Source organism: Oncorhynchus mykiss, chromosome 26 (assembly GCF_013265735.2).
Source record: "Oncorhynchus mykiss isolate Arlee chromosome 26, USDA_OmykA_1.1, whole genome shotgun sequence".
Taxonomy (NCBI): Eukaryota; Metazoa; Chordata; class Actinopteri; order Salmoniformes; family Salmonidae; genus Oncorhynchus; species Oncorhynchus mykiss.
Window position 1 is genome coordinate 3,029,460 of NC_048590.1, and position 24,664 is coordinate 3,054,123.

General features: G+C 43.8%; 1 protein-coding gene across 6 annotated transcripts in view; it reads right to left on the reverse strand.

The window, feature by feature from the left end:
- The window catches only part of LOC118944401 (FH1/FH2 domain-containing protein 1-like), a 158,281-nt gene that overhangs the window by 70,497 nt on the left and 63,120 nt on the right, over positions 1-24,664 (reverse strand). For all 6 annotated transcript variants that reach the window (XM_036963279.1, XM_036963278.1, XM_036963277.1 and 3 more), the window contains exons 4-8: positions 20,348-20,415; positions 14,481-14,586; positions 12,467-12,561; positions 4,842-4,953; positions 2,625-2,719 (exon numbers count right to left, since the gene is read on the reverse strand). In XM_036963279.1, the coding sequence (XP_036819174.1) occupies positions 2,625-2,719; positions 4,842-4,953; positions 12,467-12,561; positions 14,481-14,586; positions 20,348-20,415 (476 nt within the window). The remainder of the gene's footprint in view (positions 1-2,624; positions 2,720-4,841; positions 4,954-12,466; positions 12,562-14,480; positions 14,587-20,347; positions 20,416-24,664) is intronic.

Sequence of the window (24,664 nt, forward strand, 5' to 3'; positions counted from 1 at the left end):
ATGGTTAAGGTGAACAGCTCAGTCTAACTAACCTTGTTGATGAGGTTCATGGTTAAGGTGAACAGCTCAGTCTAACCTTGTTGATGAGGTTCATGGTTAAGGTGAACAGCTCAGTCTAACCGTGTTGATGAGGTTCACGGTTAAGGTGAACAGCTCAGTCTAACCTTGTTGATGAGGTTCACGGTTAAGGTGAACAGCTCAGTCTAACCTTGTTGATGAGGTTCATGGTTAAGATGAACAGCTCAGTCTAACTAACCTTGTTGATGAGGTTCATGGTTAAGGTGAACAGCTCAGTCTAACCTTGTTGATGAGGTTCATGGTTAAGGTGAACAGCTCAGTCTAACCTTGTTGATGAGGTTCACAGTTAATGTGAACAGCTCAGTCTAACCTTGTTGATGAGGTTCATGGTTAAGGTGAACAGCTCAGTCTAACCTTGTTGATGAGGTTCACGGTTAAGGCGAACAGCTCAGTCTAACCTTGTTGATGAGGTTTATGGTTAAGATGAACAGCTCAGTCAAACCTTGTTGATGAGGTTCATGGTTAAGGTGAACAGCTCAGTCTAACCTTGTTGATGAGGTTCACGGTTAAGGTGAACAGCTCAGTCTAACCTTGTTGATGAGGTTCACAGTTAAGGTGAACAGCTCAGTCTAACCTTGTTGATGAGGTTCACAGTTAATGTGAACAGCTCAGTCTAACCTTGTTGATGAGGTTCATGGTTAAGGTGAACAGCTCAGTCTAACTAACCTTGTTGATGAGGTTCACGGTTAATGTGAACAGCTCAGTCTAACCTTGTTGATGAGGTTCACGGTTAAGGTGAACAGCTCAGTCTAACCTTGTTGATGAGGTTCATGGTTAAGATGAACAGCTCAGTCTAACTAACCTTGTTGATGAGGTTCATGGTTAAGGTGAACAGCTCAGTCTAACCTTGTTGATGAGGTTCATGGTTAAGGTGAACAGCTCAGTCTAACTAACCTTGTTGATGAGGTTCACGGTTAATGTGAACAGCTCAGTCTAACCTTGTTGATGAGGTTCACGGTTAAGGTGAACAGCTCAGTCTAACCTTGTTGATGAGGTTCATGGTTAAGATGAACAGCTCAGTCTAACTAACCTTGTTGATGAGGTTCATGGTTAAGGTGAACAGCTCAGTCTAACCTTGTTGATGAGGTTCATGGTTAAGGTGAACAGCTCAGTCTAACTAACCTTGTTGATGAGGTTCACGGTTAATGTGAACAGCTCAGTCTAACCTTGTTGATGAGGTTCACGGTTAAGGTGAACAGCTCAGTCTAACCTTGTTGATGAGGTTCATGGTTAAGATGAACAGCTCAGTCTAACTAACCTTGTTGATGAGGTTCATGGTTAAGGTGAACAGCTCAGTCTAACCTTGTTGATGAGGTTCATGGTTAAGGTGAACAGCTCAGTCTAACCTTGTTGATGAGGTTCACAGTTAATGTGAACAGCTCAGTCTAACCTTGTTGATGAGGTTCATGGTTAAGGTGAACAGCTCAGTCTAACCTTGTTGATGAGGTTCACGGTTAAGGTGAACAGCTCAGTCTAACCTTGTTGATGAGGTTCATGGTTAAGGTGAACAGCTCAGTCTAACCTTGTTGATGAGGTTCACAGTTAAGGTGAACAGCTCAGTCTAACCTTGTTGATGAGGTTCACAGTTAATGTGAACAGCTCAGTCTAACCTTGTTGATGAGGTTCATGGTTAAGGTGAACAGCTCAGTCTAACTAACCTTGTTGATGAGGTTCACGGTTAAGGTGAACAGCTCAGTCTAACCTTGTTGATGAGGTTCATGGTTAAGATGAACAGCTCAGTCTAACTAACCTTGTTGATGAGGTTCATGGTTAAGGTGAACAGCTCAGTCTAACCTTGTTGATGAGGTTCATGGTTAAGGTGAACAGCTCAGTCTAACCTTGTTGATGAGGTTCACAGTTAATGTGAACAGCTCAGTCTAACCTTGTTGATGAGGTTCATGGTTAAGGTGAACAGCTCAGTCTAACCTTGTTGATGAGGTTCACGGTTAAGGTGAACAGCTCAGTCTAACCTTGTTGATGAGGTTTATGGTTAAGATGAACAGCTCAGTCAAACCTTGTTGATGAGGTTCATGGTTAAGGTGAACAGCTCAGTCTAACCTTGTTGATGAGGTTCACGGTTAAGGTGAACAGCTCAGTCTAACCTTGTTGATGAGGTTCACGGTTAAGGTGAACAGCTCAGTCTAACCTTGTTGATGAGGTTCACAGTTAATGTGAACAGCTCAGTCTAACCTTGTTGATGAGGTTCACAGTTAAGGTGAACAGCTCAGTCTAACCTTGTTGATGAGGTTCACAGTTAATGTGAACAGCTCAGTCTAACCTTGTTGATGAGGTTCATGGTTAAGGTGAACAGCTCAGTCTAACTAACCTTGTTGATGAGGTTCACGGTTAAGGTGAACAGCTCAGTCTAACCTTGTTGATGAGGTTCACGGTTAAGGTGAACAGCTCAGTCTAACCTTGTTGATGAGGTTCATGGTTAAGATGAACAGCTCAGTCAAACCTTGTTGATGAGGTTCACGGTTAAGGTGAACAGCTCAGTCTAACCTTGTTGATGAGGTTCATGGTTAAGATGAACAGCTCAGTCTAACCTTGTTGATGAGGTTCATGGTTAAGATGAACAGCTCGGTGTCTGATCCGTTCTTCTCCTCCAGGATCTCTGTCAGGTATGACCACGGCTTCACACCTGTAGATACAGACAGCTAGAGTAGTCATGTACACGTACACACACACACACACTTAGATGAATCTGACACACACCCGACTCCCAGATAGATACGCCCACCGCTGGACCGGTGGAACTCTGTCCTTTGGTCTGATCAGTACAAATTTGTGATATTTGGTTCCAACCGCCGTGTCTTTGTTAGACGCGCTGTGGGTGAACATATGATATCCACCGTGAAGCATGGAGGAAGAGGTGTGATGGTTCCCACCGTGAAGCATGGAGATAGAGGTGTGATGGTTCCCACCGTGAAGCATGGAGGAAGAGGTGTGGGGGTGCTTTGCTGGTGACACTGTCTGTGATTAAATTAGAATTCAAGGCACACTTAACCAGCATGGCTACCACAGAATTCTGCAGGGGATACACCATTCCATCTGGTTTGGGTTTAGTGGGACTATCATTTGTTTTTCAACAGGACAATGACCCAACACACCTCCAGGCTGTGTAAGGGCTATTTGACCAAGAAGGAGAGTGATGGAGTGCTGCATCAGATGTCCTGGCCTCCACAATCACCTGACCTCAACCCAATTGAGATGGTTTGGGATGAATTGAACTGCAGAATGAAGGAAAAGCAGCCAACAAGTGCTCAGCATATGTGGGAACTCATTCAAGACTGTTGGAAAGGCATTCCAGGTGATGCTGGTTGACAGAATGCCAAGAGTGTGCACAGCTGTCATCAAGGCAAAAGGGTGGCTACTTTGAAGAATCTCAAATATATTTTGATTTGTTTAACCCTTGTTTGGTTACTACATGATTCCATGTGTGTTATTTCATAGTTTTGATGTCTTCACTATTATTCTACAAATGTAGAAAATATTTTTTGAAATAAATAAAACTGAGAATGTGTAGGTGTTGTAAAACGCTTAACCGTTTAACAAAAGTCCAGTTGAGTCTTTTACAGACCATCTGATCTCAGTTGATTCATCTGTTCACAGCAGGTACAACACGTTGCAGTGAGTCTTTTAGAGACCATCTGATCTCAGTTGATTCATCTGTTCACAGCAGGTACAACACGTTGCAGTGAGTCTTTTACAGACCATCTGATCTCAGTTGATTCATCTGTTCACAGCAGGTACAACACGGTCCAGTTGAGTCTTTTAGAGACCATCTGATCTCAGTTGATTCATCTGTTCACAGCAGGTACAACACGTTGCAGTTGAGTCTTTTATAGACCATCTGATCTCAGTTGATTCATCTGTTCACAGCAGGTACAACACGTTGCAGTGAGTCTTTTAGAGACCATCTGATCTCAGTTGATTCATCTGTTCACTGTTCACAGCAGGTACAACACGTTGCAGTGAGTCTTTTAGAGACCATCTGATCTCAGTTGATTCATCTGTTCACTGTTCACAGCAGGTACAACACGTTGCAGTGAGTCTTTTAGAGACCATCTGATCTCAGTTGATTCATCTGTTCACTGTTCACAGCAGGTACAACACGGTCCAGTTGAGTCTTTTAGAGACCATCTGATCTCAGTTGATTCATCTGTTCACTGTTCACAGCAGGTACAACACGTTGCAGTGAGTCTTTTAGAGACCATCTGATCTCAGTTGATTCATCTGTTCACTGTTCACAGCAGGTACAACACGTTGCAGTTGAGTCTTTTATAGACCATCTGATCTCAGTTGATTCATCTGTTCACAGCAGGTACAACACGGTCCAGTTGAGTCTTTTAGAGACCATCTAATCTCAGTTGATTCATCTGTTCACAGCAGGTACAACACGTTGCAGTTGAGTCTTTTAGAGACCATCTGATCTCAGTTGATTCATCTGTTCACAGCAGGTACAACACGTTGCAGTGAGTCTTTTAGAGACCATCTGATCTCAGTTGATTCATCTGTTGATTCATCAGTTGATTCATCTGTTTGTGGTGTGTGGTGTGTGTGTGTGTGTGTGTGTGTGTGTGTGTGTGTGTGTGTGTGTGTGTGTGTGTGTGAGAGACTGTCTGTGTACCTCTCTTGCCATCCACAGTGTTGACAGCCTGGATAAGTAGAACAGCACTGTGTGTGTGTGTGTGTGTGTCTGCTCAAGTGTGTGTGTGTGTGTGACTGTGTGTGTGCGTGTGTGTGTGTGTGTGTGTGTGTACCTCTCTTGCCATCCACAGTGTTGACAGCCTGGATAAGTAGAGGACTGTTCAACTCTGTGTACTCTACAAACACTATCAGGAGCTTCAGAGCGGTCTTCACCACCAGACGAGACTGAGGAGGGGGGGAGAGAGGAGAGAGAGAGAGAAGGGGTGTAGAGGGAGGAAGAGAGAGAGAGGAGAGAGAGAGAGAGAGAGGAGGGAGAGAGAGAGAGAGAGGAGGGAGAGAAAGAGGGAGAGAAAGCGAGAGAGAGAGAGGGATGTTGAGGGAGGAAGGAGAGAGAGAAAGGGAAGGAGGGAGGGAGGGAGTGAGAGAGCACAGAGAGTCAGTTAGACATATTCTCCACAAGGTGGCGATATTTCACCTCAAATACACAACATTCCCCATTGAACCCAGCAAACCCAGTAAAATAAGATTGCAGAGTATTCGAAGTATCTACATTTAATTACAATAAGTGAAAATGGGTGGGGGAGGGGGGGGGATGTAGTACACTACAGTATAGTGTCTTGAACCTCTTCACTACAGTATAGTGTCTTGAACCTCTTCATCACTACAGTATAGTGTCTTGAACCTCTTCACTACTACAGTATAGTGTCTTGAACCTCTTCACTACAGTATAGTGTCTTGAACCTCTTCACTACAGTATAGTGTCTTGAACCTCTTCACTACTACAGTATAGTGTCTTGAACCTCTTCACTACTACAGTATAGTGTCTTGAACCTCTTCATCACTACAGTATAGTGTCTTGAACCTCTTCATCACTACAGTATAGTGTCTTGAACCTCTTCATCACTACAGTATAGTGTCTTGAACCTCTTCATCACTACAGTATAGTGTCTTGAACCTCTTCATCACTACAGTATAGTGTCTTGAACCTCTTCATCACTACAGTATAGTGTCTTGAACCTCTTCATCACTACAGTATAGTGTCTTGAACCTCTACATCACTACAGTATAGTGTCTTGAACCTCTTCACTACTACAGTATAGTGTCTTGAACCTCTTCACTACAGTATAGTGTCTTGAACCTCTTCACTACAGTATAGTGTCTTGAACCTCTACATCACTACAGTATAGTGTCTTGAACCTCTTCACTACAGTATAGTGTCTTGAACCTCTTCACTACAGTATAGTGTCTTGAACCTCTTCACTACAGTATAGTGTCTTGAACCTCTACATCACTACAGTATAGTGTCTTGAACCTCTACATCACTACAGTATAGTGTCTTGAACCTCTTCACTACAGTATAGTGTCTTGAACCTCTTCACTACAGTATAGTGTCTTGAACCTCTTCACTACAGTATAGTGTCTTGAACCTCTTCACTACAGTATAGTGTCTTGAACCTCTTCACTACAGTATAGTGTCTTGAACCTCTTCATCACTACAGTATAGTGTCTTGAACCTCTTCATCACTACAGTATAGTGTCTTGAACCTCTTCATCACTACAGTATAGTGTCTTGAACCTCTTCATCACTACAGTATAGTGTCTTGAACCTCTTCATCACTACAGTATAGTGTCTTGAACCTCTACATCACTACAGTATAGTGTCTTGAACCTCTTCACTACAGTATAGTGTCTTGAACCTCTTCACTACAGTATAGTGTCTTGAACCTCTTCACTACAGTATAGTGTCTTGAACCTCTTCACTACAGTATAGTGTCTTGAACCTCTTCACTACAGTATAGTGTCTTGAACCTCTTCACTACAGTATAGTGTCTTGAACCTCTTCACTACAGTATAGTGTCATGAACCTCTACATCACTACAGTAGTGTCTTGAACCTCTTCACTCCAGTATAGTGTCTTGAACCTCTTCACTCCAGTATAGTGTCTTGAACCTCTTCATCACTACAGTATAGTGTCTTCAACCTCTTCACTACAGTATAGTGTCTTGAACCTCTTCATCACTACAGTATAGTGTCTTCAACCTCTTCACTACAGTATAGTGTCTTGAACCTCTTCATCACTACAGTATAGTGTCTTCAACCTCTTCACTACAGTATAGTGTCTTGAACCTCTTCATCTCTACAGTATAGTGTCTTGAACCTCTTCACTACAGTATAGTGTCTTGAACCTCTACATCACTATAGTATAGTGTCTTCAACCTCTTCACTACAGTATAGTGTCTTGAACCTCTACATCACTACAGTATAGTGTCTTGAACCTCTTCACTACAGTATAGTGTCTTGAACCTCTACATCACTACAGTATAGTGTCTTGAACCTCTTCACTACAGTATAGTGTCTTGAACCTCTACATCACTACAGTATAGTGTCTTCAACCTCTTCACTACAGTATAGTGTCTTGAACCTCTACATCACTACAGTATAGTGTCTTGAACCTCTTCATCACTACAGTATAGTGTCTTGAACCTCTACATCACTACAGTATAGTGTCTTGAACCTCTACATCACTACAGTATAGTGTCTTGAACCTCTTCACTCCAGTATAGTGTCTTGAACCTCTTCACTCCAGTATAGTGTCTTGAACCTCTTCACTCCAGTATAGTGTCTTGAACCTCTTCACTACAGTATAGTGTCTTGAACCTCTTCATCTCTACAGTATAGTGTCTTGAACCTCTTCATCACTACAGTATAGTGTCTTGAACCTCTACATCACTACAGTATAGTGTCTTGAACCTCTACATCACTACAGTATAGTGTCTTGAACCTCTTCATCTCTACAGTATAGTGTCTTGAACCTCTTCATCTCTACAGTATAGTGTCTTGAACCTCTTCACTACAGTATAGTGTCTTGAACCTCTTCACTACAGTATAGTGTCTTGAACCTCTACATCACTACAGTATAGTGTCTTGAACCTCTACATCACTACAGTATAGTGTCTTGAACCTCTACATCACTACAGTATAGTGTCTTGAACCTCTACATCACTACAGTATAGTGTCTTGAACCTCTTCACTACAGTATAGTGTCTTGAACCTCTTCATCTCTACAGTATAGTGTCTTGAACCTCTTCACTACAGTATAGTGTCTTGAACCTCTAAATCACTACAGTATAGTGTCTTGAACCTCTACATCACTACAGTATAGTGTCTTGAACCTCTTCATCACTACAGTATAGTGTCTTGAACCTCTACATCTCTACAGTATAGTGTCTTGAACCTCTAAATCACTACAGTATAGTGTCTTGAACCTCTTCACTACAGTATAGTGTCTTGAACCTCTTCTCTACAGTATAGTGTCTTGAACCTCTTCTCTACAGTATAGTGTATTGAACCTCTTCTCTACAGTATAGTGTCTTGAACCTCTAAATCACTACTATAGTGTCTTGAACCTCTAAATCACTACTATAGTGTCTTGAACTCCTACATCACTACAGTATAGTGTCTTAAACCCCTTCACTACAGTATAGTGTCTTGAACCTCTACATCACTACAGTATAGTGTCTTGAACCTCTTCACTACAGTATAGTGTCTTGAACCTCTTCACTACAGTATAGTGTCTTGAACCTCTTCTCTACAGTATAGTGTCTTGAACCTCTTCATCACTACAGTATAGTGTCATGAACCTCTTCACTACAGTATAGTGTCTTGAACCTCTACATCACTACAGTATAGTGTCTTGAACCTCTACATCACTACAGTATAGTGTCTTGAACCTCTTCATCACTACAGTATAGTGTCTTGAACCTCTTCATCTCTACAGTATAGTGTCTTGAACCTCTTCACTACAGTATAGTGTCTTGAACCTCTTCTCTACAGTATAGTGTCTTGAACCTCTACATCACTACAGTATAGTGTCTTGAACCTCTACATCACTACAGTATAGTGTCTTGAACCTCTACATCACTACAGTATAGTGTCTTGAACCTCTTCATCACTACAGTATAGAGTATTGAACCTCTTCACTACAGTATAGTGTCTTGAACCTCTTCATCACTACAGTATAGTGTCTTGAACCTCTTCATCACTACAGTATAGTGTCTTGAACCTCTTCATCACTACAGTATAGTGTCTTGAACCTCTTCATCACTACAGTATAGAGTATTGAACCTCTTCACTACAGTATAGTGTCTTGAACCTCTACATCACTACAGTATAGTGTCTTGAACCTCTTCACTACAGTATAGTGTCATGAACCTCTTCACTACAGTATAGTGTCTTGAACCTCTACACTACAGTATAGTGTCTTGAACCTCTACATCACTACAGTATAGTGTCTTGAACCTCTTCACTACAGTATAGTGTCTTGAACCTCTTCACTACAGTATAGTGTCTTGAACCTCTTCTCTACAGTATAGTGTATTGAACCTCTTCTCTACAGTATAGTGTCTTGAACCTCTTCTCTACAGTATAGTGGATTGAACCTCTTCACTACAGTATAGTGTATTGAACCTCTTCACTACAGTATAGTGTCTTGAACCTCTTCTCTACAGTATAGTGTCTTGAACCTCTACATCTCTACAGTATAGTGGATTGAACCTCTTCACTACAGTATAGTGTATTGAACCTCTTCTCTACAGTATAGTGTCTTGAACCTTGTCTCCATCACTACAGTATAGTGTCTTGAACCTTGTCTCCATCACTACAGTAACCGTCTTCATTCTAACACAGTCTTACGTGACAAGAGTTTCTCACCATATTCTAGTTTCACACCCTGTCCTATCTGTCACATCTCATTGGCTGTTCTCACTTCCCTGTTTAAAAAGGGGATCTGAAATCAGAGCTGTAGCAGCTGCAAGGTGATTGATTTACAAATATGTATTGAGCGAGAGAGTTGCTGAGAGACACTAGTGTTTAAGTCTCTTACAGACATCAGGGGGTGGGGCATGTTTTGGAGGGGGGGCAGGCGTTGGCGGGGGGCATGTTTTGGAGGGGGGGGGCAGGCGTTGGGGGGGGGGGGGGGGGTCATGTTTTTTTTTGGGGGGGGGGGGGGGGGGACGACAGTAGACTCTCTCTCTCTGACATTACGGACAGTAGACTCTCCCTCTCTGACATTACGGACAGTAGACTCTCTCTCTGACATTACGGACAGTAGACTCTCTCTCTCTGACATTACGGACAGTAGACTCTCTCTGACATTACGGACAGTAGACTCTCTCTCTGACACTACGGACAGTAGACTCTCTCTCTCTGACATTACGGACAGTAGACTCTCCCTCTCTGACATTACGGACAGTAGACTCTCTCTCTCTGACATTACGGACAGTAGACTCTCTCTCTCTGACATTACGGACAGTAGACTCTCTCTCTGACATTACGGACAGTAGACTCTCCCTCTCTGACATTACGGACAGTAGACTCTCTCTCTGACATTACGGACAGTAGACTCTCCCTCTCTGACATTACGGACAGTAGACTCTCCCTCTCTGACATTACGGACAGTAGACTCTCCCTCTCTGACATTACGGACGGTAGACTCTCTCTGACATTACGGACGGTAGACTCTCTCTCTGACATTACGGACAGTAGACTCTCTCTCTCTGACATTACGGACAGTAGACTCTCCCTCTCTGACATTACAGACAGTAGACTCTCTCTCTCTGACATTACGGACAGTAGACTCTCTCTCTCTGACATTATGGACAGTAGACTCTCTCTCTGACATTACGGACAGTAGACTCTCTCTCTCTGACATTACGGACAGTAGACTCTCTCTGACATTACGGACAGTAGACTCTCTCTCTGACATTACGGACAGTAGACTCTCTCTGACATTACGGACAGTAGACTCTCTCTGACATTACGGACAGTAGACTCTCTCTCTGACATTACGGACAGTAGACTCTCTCTCTGACATTACGGACAGTAGACTCTCTCTCTGACATTACGGACAGTAGACTCTCTCTCTGACATTACGGACAGTAGACTCTCTCTCTGACATTACGGACAGTAGACTCTCTCTCTGACATTACGGACGGTAGACTCTCTCTCTGACATTACGGACGGTAGACTCTCTCTCTCTGACATTACGGACGGTAGACTCTCTCTGACATTACGGACGGTAGACTCTCTCTGACATTACGGACAGTAGACTCTCTCTGACATTACGAACAGTAGACTCTCTCTGACATTACGGACGGTAGACTCTCTCTGACTTCACGGACAGTTGACTCTCTCTCTGACATTACGGACAGTAGACTCTCTCTCTGACATCACAGACAGTAGACTCCCTCTGACATCACGGACGGTAGACTCTCTCTCGGACATTACGGACGGTAGACTCTCTCTCTGACATTACGGACGGTAGACTCTCTCTCTGACATTACGGACGGTAGACTCTCTCTGACATTACGGACAGTAGACTCTCTCTCTGACATTACGGACGGTAGACTCTCTCTGACATTACGGACGGTAGACTCTCTCTGACATTACGGACGGTAGACTCTCTCTGACATTACGGACGGTAGACTCTCTCTGACATTACGGACGGTAGACTCTCTCTCTGACATCACGGACAGTAGACTCTCTCTCGGACATTACGGACGGTAGACTCCCTCTGACATCACGGACGGTAGACTCTCTCTCGGACATTACGGACGGTAGACTCTTTCTCTGACATTACGGACAGTAGACTCTTTCTCTGACATTACGGACAGTAGACTCTCTCTGACATTACGGACGGTAGACACTCTCTGACATTACGGACGGTAGACTCTCTCTGACATTACGGACGGTAGACTCTCTCTCGGACATTACGGACGGTAGACTCTCTCTCGGACATTACGGACAGTAGACTCTCTCTCTCTCTGACATTACGGACAGTAGACTCTCTCTCTCTGACATTACGGACATAAGACTCTCTCTCTGACACTACGGACAGTAGACTCTCTCTCTCTGACATTACGGACAGTAGACTCTCTCTCTGACATTACGGACAGTAGAATCTCTCTCTCTGACATTACGGACAGTAGACTCTCTCTCTCTGACATTACGGACAGTAGACTCTCTCTGAAATTACAGACAGTAGACTCTCTCTGAAATTACAGACAGTAGACTCTCTCTCTCTGACATTACGGACAGTAGACTCTCTCTCTGACATTACGGACAGTAGACTCTCTCTCTGACATTACGGACAGTAGACTCTCTCTCTGACATTACGGACAGTAGACTCTCTCTCTGACATTACGGACAGTAGACTCTCTCTCTGACATTACGGACAGTAGACTCTCTGACATTACGGACAGTAGACTCTCTGACATTACGGACAGTAGACTCTCTGACATTACGGACAGTAGACTCTCTGACATTACGGACAGTAGACTCTCTGACATTACGGACAGTAGACTCTCTGACATTACGGACAGTAGACTCTCTCTCTCTGACATTACACTCTCTCTCTCTGACATTACGGACAGTAGACTCTCTCTCTCTGACATTACGGACAGTAGACTCTCTCTGACATTACGGACAGTAGACTCTCTCTCTGACATTACGGACAGTAGACTCTCTCTCTGACATTACGGACAGTAGACTCTCTCTGACATCACGGACAGTAGACTCTCTCTCTGACATTACGGACAGTAGACTCTCTCTGTAGACTCTCTCTCTCTGACATTACGGACAGTAGACTCTCTGTGTGTCTGTGTGTGTGTGTGTGTGTGTGTGTGTGTGTGTGTGTGTGTGTGTACACTGCGGTCAGGTCTCTACTGTATGTAATACCCACCAGACTGCCACTGAGAGTGTAGAGCCACTGAACAGTGTCATTGTGGTCGATCACACCGTTCATCCCATCTACAAACAGCATGATCTGACTGAGGGCTGCAACACAAAGATCAGATTAGGAGCTTCAACACAAAGACACTAAAGCCCTGACGTTCAGTGTCCTCAGTATCACGATACTATAGCCTTAACGTTCAGTATCACGATACTAAAGCCCTGACGCTCAGTATCACGATACTAAAGCCCTGACGTTCAGCGTCCTCAGTATCACGATACTAAAGCCCTGACGTTCAGCGTCCTCAGTATCACGATACTAAAGCCCTAACGTTCAGTATCCTCAGTATCTTTGTTCTGATCGGTAACAGTAATAATTGTATAAGTATCACGATACTAAAGCCCTGGCGTTCAGTATCCTCAGTATCACGATACTAAAGCCCTAACGTTCAGTATCCTCAGTATCTTTGTTCTGATCGGTAACAGTAATAATTGTAGAAGTATCACGATACTAAAGCCCTAACGTTCAGTATCACGATACTAAAGCCCTGACGTTCAGTATCACGACGCTAAAGCCCTAAAGTTCAGCGTCCTTAGTATCACGATACTAAAGCCCTAACGTTCAGCGTCCTCAGTATCACGATACTAAATCCCTGACGTTCAGTATCACGATACTAAAGCCCTAACGTTCAGCGTCCTCAGTATCACGATACTAAAGCCCTGACGTTCAGTATCACGATACTAAAGCCCTAACGTTCAGTATCACGATACTAACACCCTGACGTTCAGCGTCCTCAGTATCACGATACTAAAGCCCTGACGTTCAGTATCACGATACTAAAGCCCTGACGTTCAGGGTCCTCAGTATCACGATACTAAAGCCCTGACGTTCAGTATCACGATACTAAAGCCCTAACGTTCAGCGTCCTCAGTATCACGATACTAAAGCCCTAACGTTCAGTATCACGATACTAACACCCTGACGTTCAGTGTCCTCAGTATCACGATACTAAAGCCCTAACTTTCAGTATCATGATACTAACACCCTGACGTTCAGTGTCCTCAGTATCACGATACTAAAGCCCTAACGTTCAGCGTCCTCAGTATCACGATACTAAAGCCCTAACGTTCAGTATCACGATACTAACACCCTGACGTTCAGTATCCTCAGTATCACGATACTAAAGCCCTAACGTTCAGTGTCCTCAGTATCATGATACTAAAGCCCTGACGTTCAGTGTCCTCAGTATCACGATACTAAAGCCCTGACGTTCAGTATCACGATACTAAAGCCCTGACGTTCAGTATCACGATACTGAAGCCCTGACGTTCAGTGTCCTCAGTATCACGATACTATAGCCTTAACGTTCAGTATCACGATACTAAAGCCCTGACGTTCAGTATCACGATACTAAAGCCCTGACGTTCAGTATCACGATACTGAAGCCCTGACGTTCAGTGTCCTCAGTATCACGATACTATAGCCTTAACGTTCAGTATCACGATACTAAAGCCCTAACTTTCAGTATCCTCGGTATCTTTGTTCTGATCGGTAACAGTCATAATTATAGAAGTATCACGATACTAAAGCCCTGACGTTCAGCATCCTCAATATCACGATACTAAAGCCCTGACATTCAGTATCCTCAGTATCACGATACTAAAGCCCTAACGTTCAGTATCCTCAGTATCTTTGTTCTGATTGGTAACACTAATAATTGTAAAAGTATCGAGGTATTTATTTACTGTGTAACATTCATTGCAAACTTGTTCTGAAATATGTACATATGAGAAAACTATTAAAGTGATATATAAGGTAGGTGAGTCTGTTAGATGAGTGGGGCAGGCAGGTAGTCTAGTGGTTAGAGCATTGGACTAGTAACCAGCAGGTAGTCTAGTGGTTAGAGTGTTGGACTAGTAACCAAAAGGTTGCTGGATCGAATCCCTGAGCTGACAAGGTAAAAATCTGTCGTTCTTGCCTAGTTAAAAGGTTAAATTAAAATTATTGTTGAGATCGTACTCACCTCGGAGAATGTAGTTCTGATAGTTGTGGTCGGCCTCCGCTCCAACCTTGATGAAACACGTCAAGCCTTCTGAATTCACAAACTCTGGCACCAGGTCTTTATCGTCCTACAACACACCACAACCACACAGCAGATTGTTAACAGAGAGGATACCATGTCATAGAACGCCTGCATAGACACAGTTTAGACCCCAAACAAGACAGTTAATGTTCCCCGCACACTAGAGTAGTGTGTTGCAACCGAGGACAGATGATTCTTTACGTGCTACGGGCTTCAGCGCTCAGCGGCCACGCTTGTGTGGCTGAGCTGCTTCTAGATGTTTCCACTTCACAATAACAGCACTTACAGCTGGCCCGGGGGAGATGTAACAGGGCAGAAATTTGACGAACTGACTTGTTGGAAAGGTGACATCCTGTGACGGTGCCACGTTGAAAGTCACTGAGCTCTTCAGTACGGCCCATTCTACTGCCAATGTTTGTCTATGGAGATTGCCTGGCTGTGTGCTCGATTTTATACACCTGTCAGCAACGGGTTTGGCTGTATCAGCCGAATCCACTAAATTAAAGGGGTGTCCACATACTTTTGTATATAGTGTATTTTGTATATACACAAAAGTATCTCAAAAACATTGTCATGTAGTTAATCAAAACTCTATCCAGAATGTAAATGACAAACCTAAAAAGTAACTTCTGTTGCCATTGGCAACTATGTAAAAACAGCCACCATTAAGCCAACAGATTAAAATATTGCATCCTGCAGGTAGAAAATATCCTGATAAAAATAAAACACACACATGGCCTTTCTGCAACGAACCAGCAACATTGTATCAACTATTAACTAAAAATGACTCCAGCCTGAAGGTCTCACCAGCAACATTGTATCAACTATTAACTAAAAATGACTCCAGCCTGAAGGTCTCACCAGCAACATTGTATCAACTATTAACTAAAAATGACTCCAGCCTGAAGGTCTCACCAGCAACATTGTATCAACTATTAACTAAAAATGGCTCCAACCTGAAGGTCTCACCAACAAACTAGCAACATTGCATCAACTATTAACTAAAAATGACTCCAGCCTGAAGGTCTCACCAACAAACTAGCAACATTGTATCAACTATTAACTAAAAATGACTCCAGCCTGAAGGTCTCACCAGCAACATTGTATCAACTATTAACTAAAAATGACTCCAGCCTGAAGGTCTCACCAACAAACTAGCAACATTGTATCAACTATTAACTAAAAATGGCTCCAACCTGAAGGTCTCACCAGTAAACTAGCAACATTGTATCAACTATTAACTAAAAATTACTCCAGCCTGAAGGTCTCACCAGCAACATTGTATCAACTATTAACTAAAAATGACTCCAGCCTGAAGGTCTCACCAACAAACTAGCAACATTGTATCAACTATTAACTAAAAATGACTCCAACCTGAAGGTCTCACCAGCAACATTGTATCAACTATTAACTAAAAATGACTCCAACCTGAAGGTCTCACCAACAACATTGTATCAACTATTAACTAAAAATGACTCCAGCCTGAAGGTCTCACCAACAAACTAGCAACATTGTATCAACTATTAACTAAAAATGACTCCAACCTGAAGGTCTCACCAGCAACATTGTATCAACTATTAACTAAAAATGACTCCAGCCTGAAGGTCTCACCAACAACATTGTATCAACTATTAACTAAAAATGACTCCAGCCTGAAGGTCTCACCAGCAACATTGTATCAACTATTAACTAAAAATGACTCCAGCCTGAAAGTCTCACCAGCAACATTGTATCAACTATTAACTAAAAATGACTCCAGCCTGAAGGTCTCACCAGCAACATTGTATCAACTATTAACTAAAAATGACTCCAGCCTGAAGGTCTCACCAGCAACATTGTATCAACTATTAACTAAAAATGACTCCAACCTGAAGGTCTCACCAGCAACATTGTATCAACTATTAACTAAAAATGACTCCAGCCTGAAGGTCTCACCAGCAACATTGTATCAACTATTAACTAAAAATGGCTCCAACCTGAAGGTCTCACCAACGAACTAGCAACATTGTATCAACTATTAACTAAAAATGACTCCAGCCTGAAGGTCTCACCAACAAACTAGCAACATTGCATCAACTATTAACTAAAAATGACTCCAGCCTGAAGGTCTCACCAACAAACTAGCAACATTGTATCAACTATTAACTAAAAATGACTCCAGCCTGAAGGTCTCACCAGCAACATTGTATCAACTATTAACTAAAAATGACTCCAGCCTGAAGGTCTCACCAACAAACTAGCAACATTGTATCAACTATTAACTAAAAATGACTCCAGCCTGAAGGTCTCACCAACAAACTAGCAACATTGTATCAACTATTAACTAAAAATGACTCCAGCCTGAAGGTCTCACCAACAAACTAGCAACATTGTATCAACTATTAACTAAAAATGACTCCAGCCTGAAGGTCTCACCAGCAACATTGTATCAACTATTAACTAAAAATGACTCCAACCTGAAGGTCTCACCAACAACATTGTATCAACTATTAACTAAAAATGACTCCAGCCTGAAGGTCTCACCAGCAACATTGTATCAACTATTAACTAAAAATGACTCCAGCCTGAAGGTCTCACCAACGAACTAGCAACATTGTATCAACTATTAACTAAAAATGACTCCAGCCTGAAGGTCTCACCAGCAACATTGTATCAACTATTAACTAAAAATGACTCCAACCTGAAGGTCTCACCAACAACATTGTATCAACTATTAACTAAAAATGGCTCCAACCTGAAGGTCTCACCAACGAACTAGCAACATTGTATCAACTATTAACTAAAAATGGCTCCAACCTGAAGGTCTCACCAACGAACTAGCAACATTGTATCAACTATTAACTAAAAATGACTCCAGCCTGAAGGTCTCACCAGCAACATTGTATCAACTATTAACTAAAAATGGCTCCAACCTGAAGGTCTCACCAACGAACTAGCAACATTGTATCAACTATTAACTAAAAATGGCTCCAACCTGAAGGTCTCACCAACGAACTAGCAACATTGTATCAACTATTAACTAAAAATGACTCCAGCCTGAAGGTCTCACCAGCAACATTGTATCAACTATTAACTAAAAATGGCTCCAACCTGAAGGTCTCACCAACGAACTAGCAACATTGTATCAACTATTAACTAAAAATGGCTCCAACCTGAAGGTCTCACCAACGAACTAGCAACATTGTATCAACTATTAACTAAAAATGACTCCAGCCTGAAGGTCTCACCAGCAACATTGTATCAACTATTAACTAAAAATGGCTCCAGCCTGAAGGTCTCACCAGCAAACTAGCAACAGTGTATCAACTATTAACTAAAAAATGGCTCCAACCTGAAGGTCTCACCAGCAACATTGTATCAACTATTAACTAAAAATGGCTCCAACCTGAAGATCTCACCAACAAACTAGCAACATTGTATCAACTATGAACTAAAAATGACTCCAACCTGAAGGTCTCACCAGTAAACTTGCAACATTGTATCACCTATCCTGGTCCCTCAGAGTGTCCCTGCCCAGTGAGCTCGGGACAGACACAGCTGGAGACCATTTGATCAAGGTGATAAGAAGCGGTGCTTGACCTTTGGCAGGAGCTCACCGGAGCCGAGTACCGGCACCTCAAACATGTTCTACAGCTGGAGCTCCTGTTCCCTCTGATATAGAATATTAGCTCAAAAACTATTTCCTGTCCCTAAATATAAAACCGGTACCAGTACCCAGAAATGAGGGTAACCTGTTTCAGTCCAAGTCAAGCACTGATAAGAAGTAGTCAGGTAGGTGTCCCTGTTTGAGGACGTTTCCACTGGATCAGAGCAGGACACGTTTCCCTGTTTCACGCTGCTGAGTGGTTCTGGAAAAGGGAAAGACTGCTGGGAAGGATTTTCAACGTACACGAGGAACTAGTGTCATTCTCAACGGATGTAAAACAAACAAACTGTTAGCTTCTCCACACAACCCTGTTGGGGACACGGCCTGTACATTTACGTCACCTTGAATTATCAAGCCTTCATCTCTCAAATGATTACAATGAAGTCTCTGGCATGACTGGTATGTGCTCTCTCTCTCTCTCTCCCTCTCCCAGTCTCCCTCCTCGCTCTCTCCCTCTCTCAGTCTCCCCCGCTCTCTCCCAGTCTCCCCCTCTCTCTCTCTCCCCAAGTCTCCCCCACTCTCTCCCAGTCTCCCCCTCTCTCCCCAAGTCTCCCCCTCTCTCTCTCTCCCCAAGTCTCCCCAAGTCTCCCCCTCTCTCTCTCTCCCCAAGTCTCCCCCTCTCTCCCCCTCTCTCTCTCCCCCCTCTCTACCGCCCGTCTCCCCCCTCTCTCCCCCCCCCCCCCCCCCTCTCTCTCTCCCCCCTCTCTACCGCCCGTCTCCCCCCTCTCCCCCCCCCCCCCCCTCTCTCTCTCCCCCCTCTCTACCGCCCGTCTCCCCCCTCTCCCCCCCCCCCCCTCTCTCTCTCCCCCCTCTCTACCGCCCGTCTCCCCCCTCTCCCCCCCCCTCTCTCTCTCCCCCCTCTCTACCGCCCGTCTCCCCCCTCTCTCCCCCCCCCCCCCCTCTCTCTCTCCCCCGTCTCCCCCCCCCCCCCCCCCCCCATCTCTATTCTTCCAGGTTCCTCTGTTCCAGTCCTATCAGACACAGAGTAGAGCTGTTTCCACTGGCCATGTTGGCACCAGCTCACAGAGAGAGGAAGAGGAGGGAGGATGGTCGATGTGATATGGAGAGAATCAGCAAGTCTAATAAACGGTGGGTGGGACTCAGTAACGTCTAGTATACTGGTCCTAACCAGAGATAATATACTGGTCCTAACCAGAGATAATATACTGGTCCTAACCAGAGATAATATACTGGTCCTAACCAGAGATAATATACTGGTCCTAACCAGAGATAATATACTGGTCCTAACCAGAGATAATATACTGGTCTCTACCATAGATAATATACTGGTCCTAACCAGAGATAATACACTGGTCTCTACCATAGATAATATACTGGTCTCTACCATATATAATATACTGGTCCTAACCAGAGATAATATACTGGTCTCTACCAGAGATAATATACTGGGCCTAACCAGAGATAATATACTGGGCCTAACCAGAGATAATATACTGGTCCTAACCATAGATAATATACTGGTCCTAACCAGAGATAATATACTGGTCCTAACCAGAGATAATATACTGGTCCTAACCATAGATAGTATACTGGTCCTAACCATAGATAATACACTGGTCTCTACCATAGATAATACACTGGTCTCTACCATAGATAATATACTGGTCTCTGCCATAGATAATATACTGGTCCTAACCAGAGATAATACACTGGTCTCTACCAGAGATAATACACTGGTCTCTGCCAGAGATAATATACTGGTCCTAACCAGAGATAATACACTGGTCCTAACCAGAGATAATACACTGGTCCTAACCAGAGATAATACACTGGTCTCTACCATAGATAATATACTGGTCCTAATCATAGATAATATACTGGTCTCTATCAGAGATAATATACTGGTCCTAACCAGAGATAATATACTGGTCCTAACCAGAGATAATATACTGGTCCTAACCAGAGATAATACACTGGTCCTAACCAGAGATAATATACTGGTCCTAACCAGAGATAATATACTGGTCCTAACCAGAGATAATATACTGGTCCTAACCAGAGATAATATACTGGTCCTAACCATAGATAATACACTGGTCCTAACCAGAGATAATACACTGGTCCTAACCAGAGATAATATACTGGTCCTAACCAGAGATAATATACTGGTCCTAACCAGAGATAATTAACTGGTCTTTACCTCGAAGAGCTGCTTGAGGGAGAACAGGGACCTCCGGAGCTCAGGTCCATGAGAGTTGTACAGCTTCTCTGAAAGAGATCAAAGTGATGAGGTTAACAATAACATCCCACACGACCGGGGAGACGTCCCCACGCGACCGGGGAGACGACCGGGGAGACGTCCCCACGCGACCGGGGAGACGACCGGGGAGACGTCCCCACGCGACCGGGGAGACGACCGGGGAGACGTCCCCACGCGACCGGGGAGACGACCGGGGAGACGTCCCCACGCGACCGGGGAGACGACCGGGGAGACGTCCCCACGCGACCGGGGAGACGACCGGGGAGACGTCCCCACACGACCGGGGAGACGACCGGGGAGACGTCCCCACACGACCGGGGAGACGTCCCCACACGACCGGGGAGACTGTAGTGTTTAGTAAAGGGGTCACCCCCCCCCCCCCCTTAGAGCAGTGGGGTTGTTTAGATAGGTCTACTGTAGTTTTTAGTAAAGGGGTTACCCCCCACCCCCCTTAGAGCAGGGGGTTGTTTAGATAGGTCTACTGTAGTGTTTAGTAAAGGGGTTAACCCCCCCCCCCCCCCCCTTAGAGCAGGGGGGTTGTTTAGATAGGTCTACTGTAGTGTTTAGTAAAGGGGTTACACCCCCTTAGAGCAGGGGGGTTGTTTAGATAGGTCTACTGTAGTGTTTAGTAAAGGGTTTGGGACCTAAAAAGGCAGAACTGATCATAAATCAGCACTTCTACTCTGAAACCTTGAGACGTGGAGCCTCAAGACTCTAAAGCCCAGATTCAGACTCTGCAGTAGATCAAGTTCAGACCGACAGATAGACACAGAGAGACAGAGCATATCTCCTTTCAGAGAGAGAAACCAGCCATCTAAACAACTGTCAGAAGATTATGAGCCGTGGCTGTGGTTACACACCGCAGAGGATCCGTGTGTGTGTGTGTGTGTGTGTGTGTGTGTGTGTGTGTGTGTGTGTGTGTTTGTATTGCAAATATTGTGACACACACACACACGTCAACGGTCAGATGTGGTCATAGCAGTAAACCATGCTTGGCGTACTACCACCATTCACTGCTGTCACCATGGATACCAACAACCCCTAAACAACAACACTGAACACCACAGATCAGGCAGTTTCTAGTGGCCTATCAGTGTTCAGGAATGTGATTTACACAGATCAGGCAGTATCTAGTGGCCTATCAGTGTTCAGGAATGTGATTTACACAGATCAGGCAGTTTCTAGTGGCCTATCAGTGTTCAGGAATGTGATTTACACAGATCAGACAGTTTCTAGTGGCCTATCAGTGTTCAGGAATGTGATTTACACAGATCAGACAGTATCTAGTGGCCTATCAGTGATCAGGAATGTGATTTACACAGATCAGACAGTATCTAGTGGCCTATCAGTGATCAGGAATGTGATTTACACAGATCAGACAGTATCTAGTGGCCTATCAGTGTTCAGGAATGTGATTTACACAGATCAGGCAGTTTCTAGTGGCCTATCTGTGTTCAGGAATGTGATTTACACAGATCAGGCAGTATCTAGTGGCCTATCAGTGTTCAGGAATGTGATTTACACAGATCAGACAGTATCTAGTGGCCTATCAGTGATCAGGAATGTGATTTACACAGATCAGACAGTATCTAGTGGCCTATCAGTGATCAGGAATGTGATTTACACAGATCAGACAGTATCTAGTGGCCTATCAGTGATCAGGAATGTGATTTACACAGATCAGACAGTATCTAGTGGCCTATCAGTGATCAGGAATGTGATTTACACAGATCAGACAGTATCTAGTGGCCTATCAGTGTTCAGGAATGTGATTTACACAGATCAGGCAGTATCTAGTGGCCTATCAGTGTTCAGGAATGTGATTTACACAGATCAGACAGTATCTAGTGGCCTATCAGTGTTCAGGAATGTGATTTACACAGATCAGGCAGTATCTAGTGGCCTATCAGTGTTCAGGAATGTGATTTACACAGATCAGACAGTATCTAGTGGCCTATCAGTGTTCAGGAATGTGATTTACACAGATCAGGCAGTATCTAGTGGCCTATCAGTGTTCAGGAATGTGATTTACACAGATCAGGCAGTATCTAGTGGCCTATCAGTGTTCAGGAATGTGATTTACACAGATCAGGCAGTATCTAGTGGCCTATCAGTGTTCAGGAATGTGATTTACACAGATCAGGCAGTATCTAGTGGCCTATCAGTGTTCAGGAATGTGATTTACACAGATCAGACAGTATCTAGTGGCCTATCAGTGTTCAGGAATGTGATTTACACAGATCAGGCAGTATCTAGTGGCCTATCAGTGTTCAGGAATGTGATTTACACAGATCAGGCAGTATCTAGTGGCCTATCAGTGTTCAGGAATGTGATTTACACAGATCAGGCAGTATCTAGTGGCCTATCAGTGTTCAGTTATGTGATTTACACAGATCAGGCAGTATCTAGTGGCCTATCAGTGTTCAGGAATGTGATTTACACAGATCAGACAGTATCTAGTGGCCTATCAGTGTTCAGTTATGTGATTTACACAGATCAGACAGTATCTAGTGGCCTATCAGTGTTCAGGAATGTGATTTACACAGATCAGGCAGTATCTAGTGGCCTATCAGTGTTCAGGAATGTGATTTACACAGATCAGACAGTATCTAGTGGCCTATCAGTGTTCAGTTATGTGATTTACACAGATCAGACAGTATCTAGTGGCCTATCAGTGTTCAGGAATGTGATTTACACAGATCAGACAGTATCTAGTGGCCTATCAGTGTTCAGTTATGTGATTTACACAGATCAGACAGTATCTAGTGGCCTATCAGTGTTCAGGAATGTGATTTACACAGATCAGGCAGTATCTAGTGGCCTATCAGTGTTCAGGAATGTGATTTACATCCTCCCTACGACCCGTATCAATACTTTATGATAACATCCCCCCTACGACCCGTATCAATAAATCATGGTAACATCCCCCCCTACGACCCGTATCAATAAATCATGGTAACATCCTCCCTACGACCCGTATCAATACTTTATGATAACATCCCCCCTACGACCCGTATCAATAAATCATGGTAACATCCTCCCTACGACCCGTATCAATACTTTATAACATCCTCCCTACGACCCATATCAGTACTATATGATAACATCCTCCCTACGACCCATATCAATACTATATGATAACATCCTCCCTACGACCCATATCAATACTTTATGATAACATCCTCCCTACGACCCATATCAATACTGTATGATAACATCCTCCCTACGACCCGTATCAATACCGTATGGTAACATCCCCCCTACGACCCGTATCAATACTATATGGTAACATCCCCCCTACGACCCGTATCAATACTATATGATAACATCCTCCCTACGACCCGTATCTAAAACATGAAGATGCATCCTTCATATCATCAGTAGATCCTTTAACAGCGACTCCTTGCTTGGCTTCTGAAAGAGAGTCACGTCCCCAGACACCAAACAACACAATCAGCATCCATTTAACTCAGGACGACGACCGGTGGGGTTTTCCAGAACGGAACATGGACATTTCCTGTTTCTTCCTCTAAGGGGGTCAGAGTTCTGTTGTCAGGCAGAGTAGAGGACTGACATGGGAAACAGAGTTCTGTTGTCAGGCAGAGTAGAGGACTGACATGGGAAACAGAGTTCTGTTGTCAGGCAGAGTAGAGGACTGACATGGGAAACAGAGCTCTGTTGTCAGGCAGAGTAGAGGACTGACGTGGGAAACAGAGTTCTGTTGTCAGGCAGAGTAGAGGACTGACGTGGGAAACAGAGTTCTGTTGTCAGGCAGAGTAGAGGACTGACGTGGGAAACAGAGTTCTGTTGTCCTGCTTCTCTCTGTTGTCAGGCAGAGGTAGACACCTCATTTGGCCTCCTTTCCTTCCAGTTCTCTGCTGCCAGTGACTGGAACGAATTGCAAAAATCGCTGAAGTTGGAGACTTTTATTTCCCTCACCAATTTTAAACATCAACTATCTGAGCAGCTAACCCGATCACTGCAGCTGTACATAGTCCATCTCTCATGTGAGTGCACACCATCTATTGGCACAATGGACAGTTTTCAACATCTCGTCCCGTGTTTTATGATTCTGATAGTCCATCTGTAAATAGCCCACCCAATCTACCTACCTCATCCCCATACTGTTTTTATTTACTTTTCTGCTCTTTTGCACACCAGTATCTCTACTTGCACATCATCATCTGCTCATCTATCAGTCCAGTGTTAATCTGTTAAATTGTAATTATTCGCTCCTATGGCCTATTTATTGCCCAC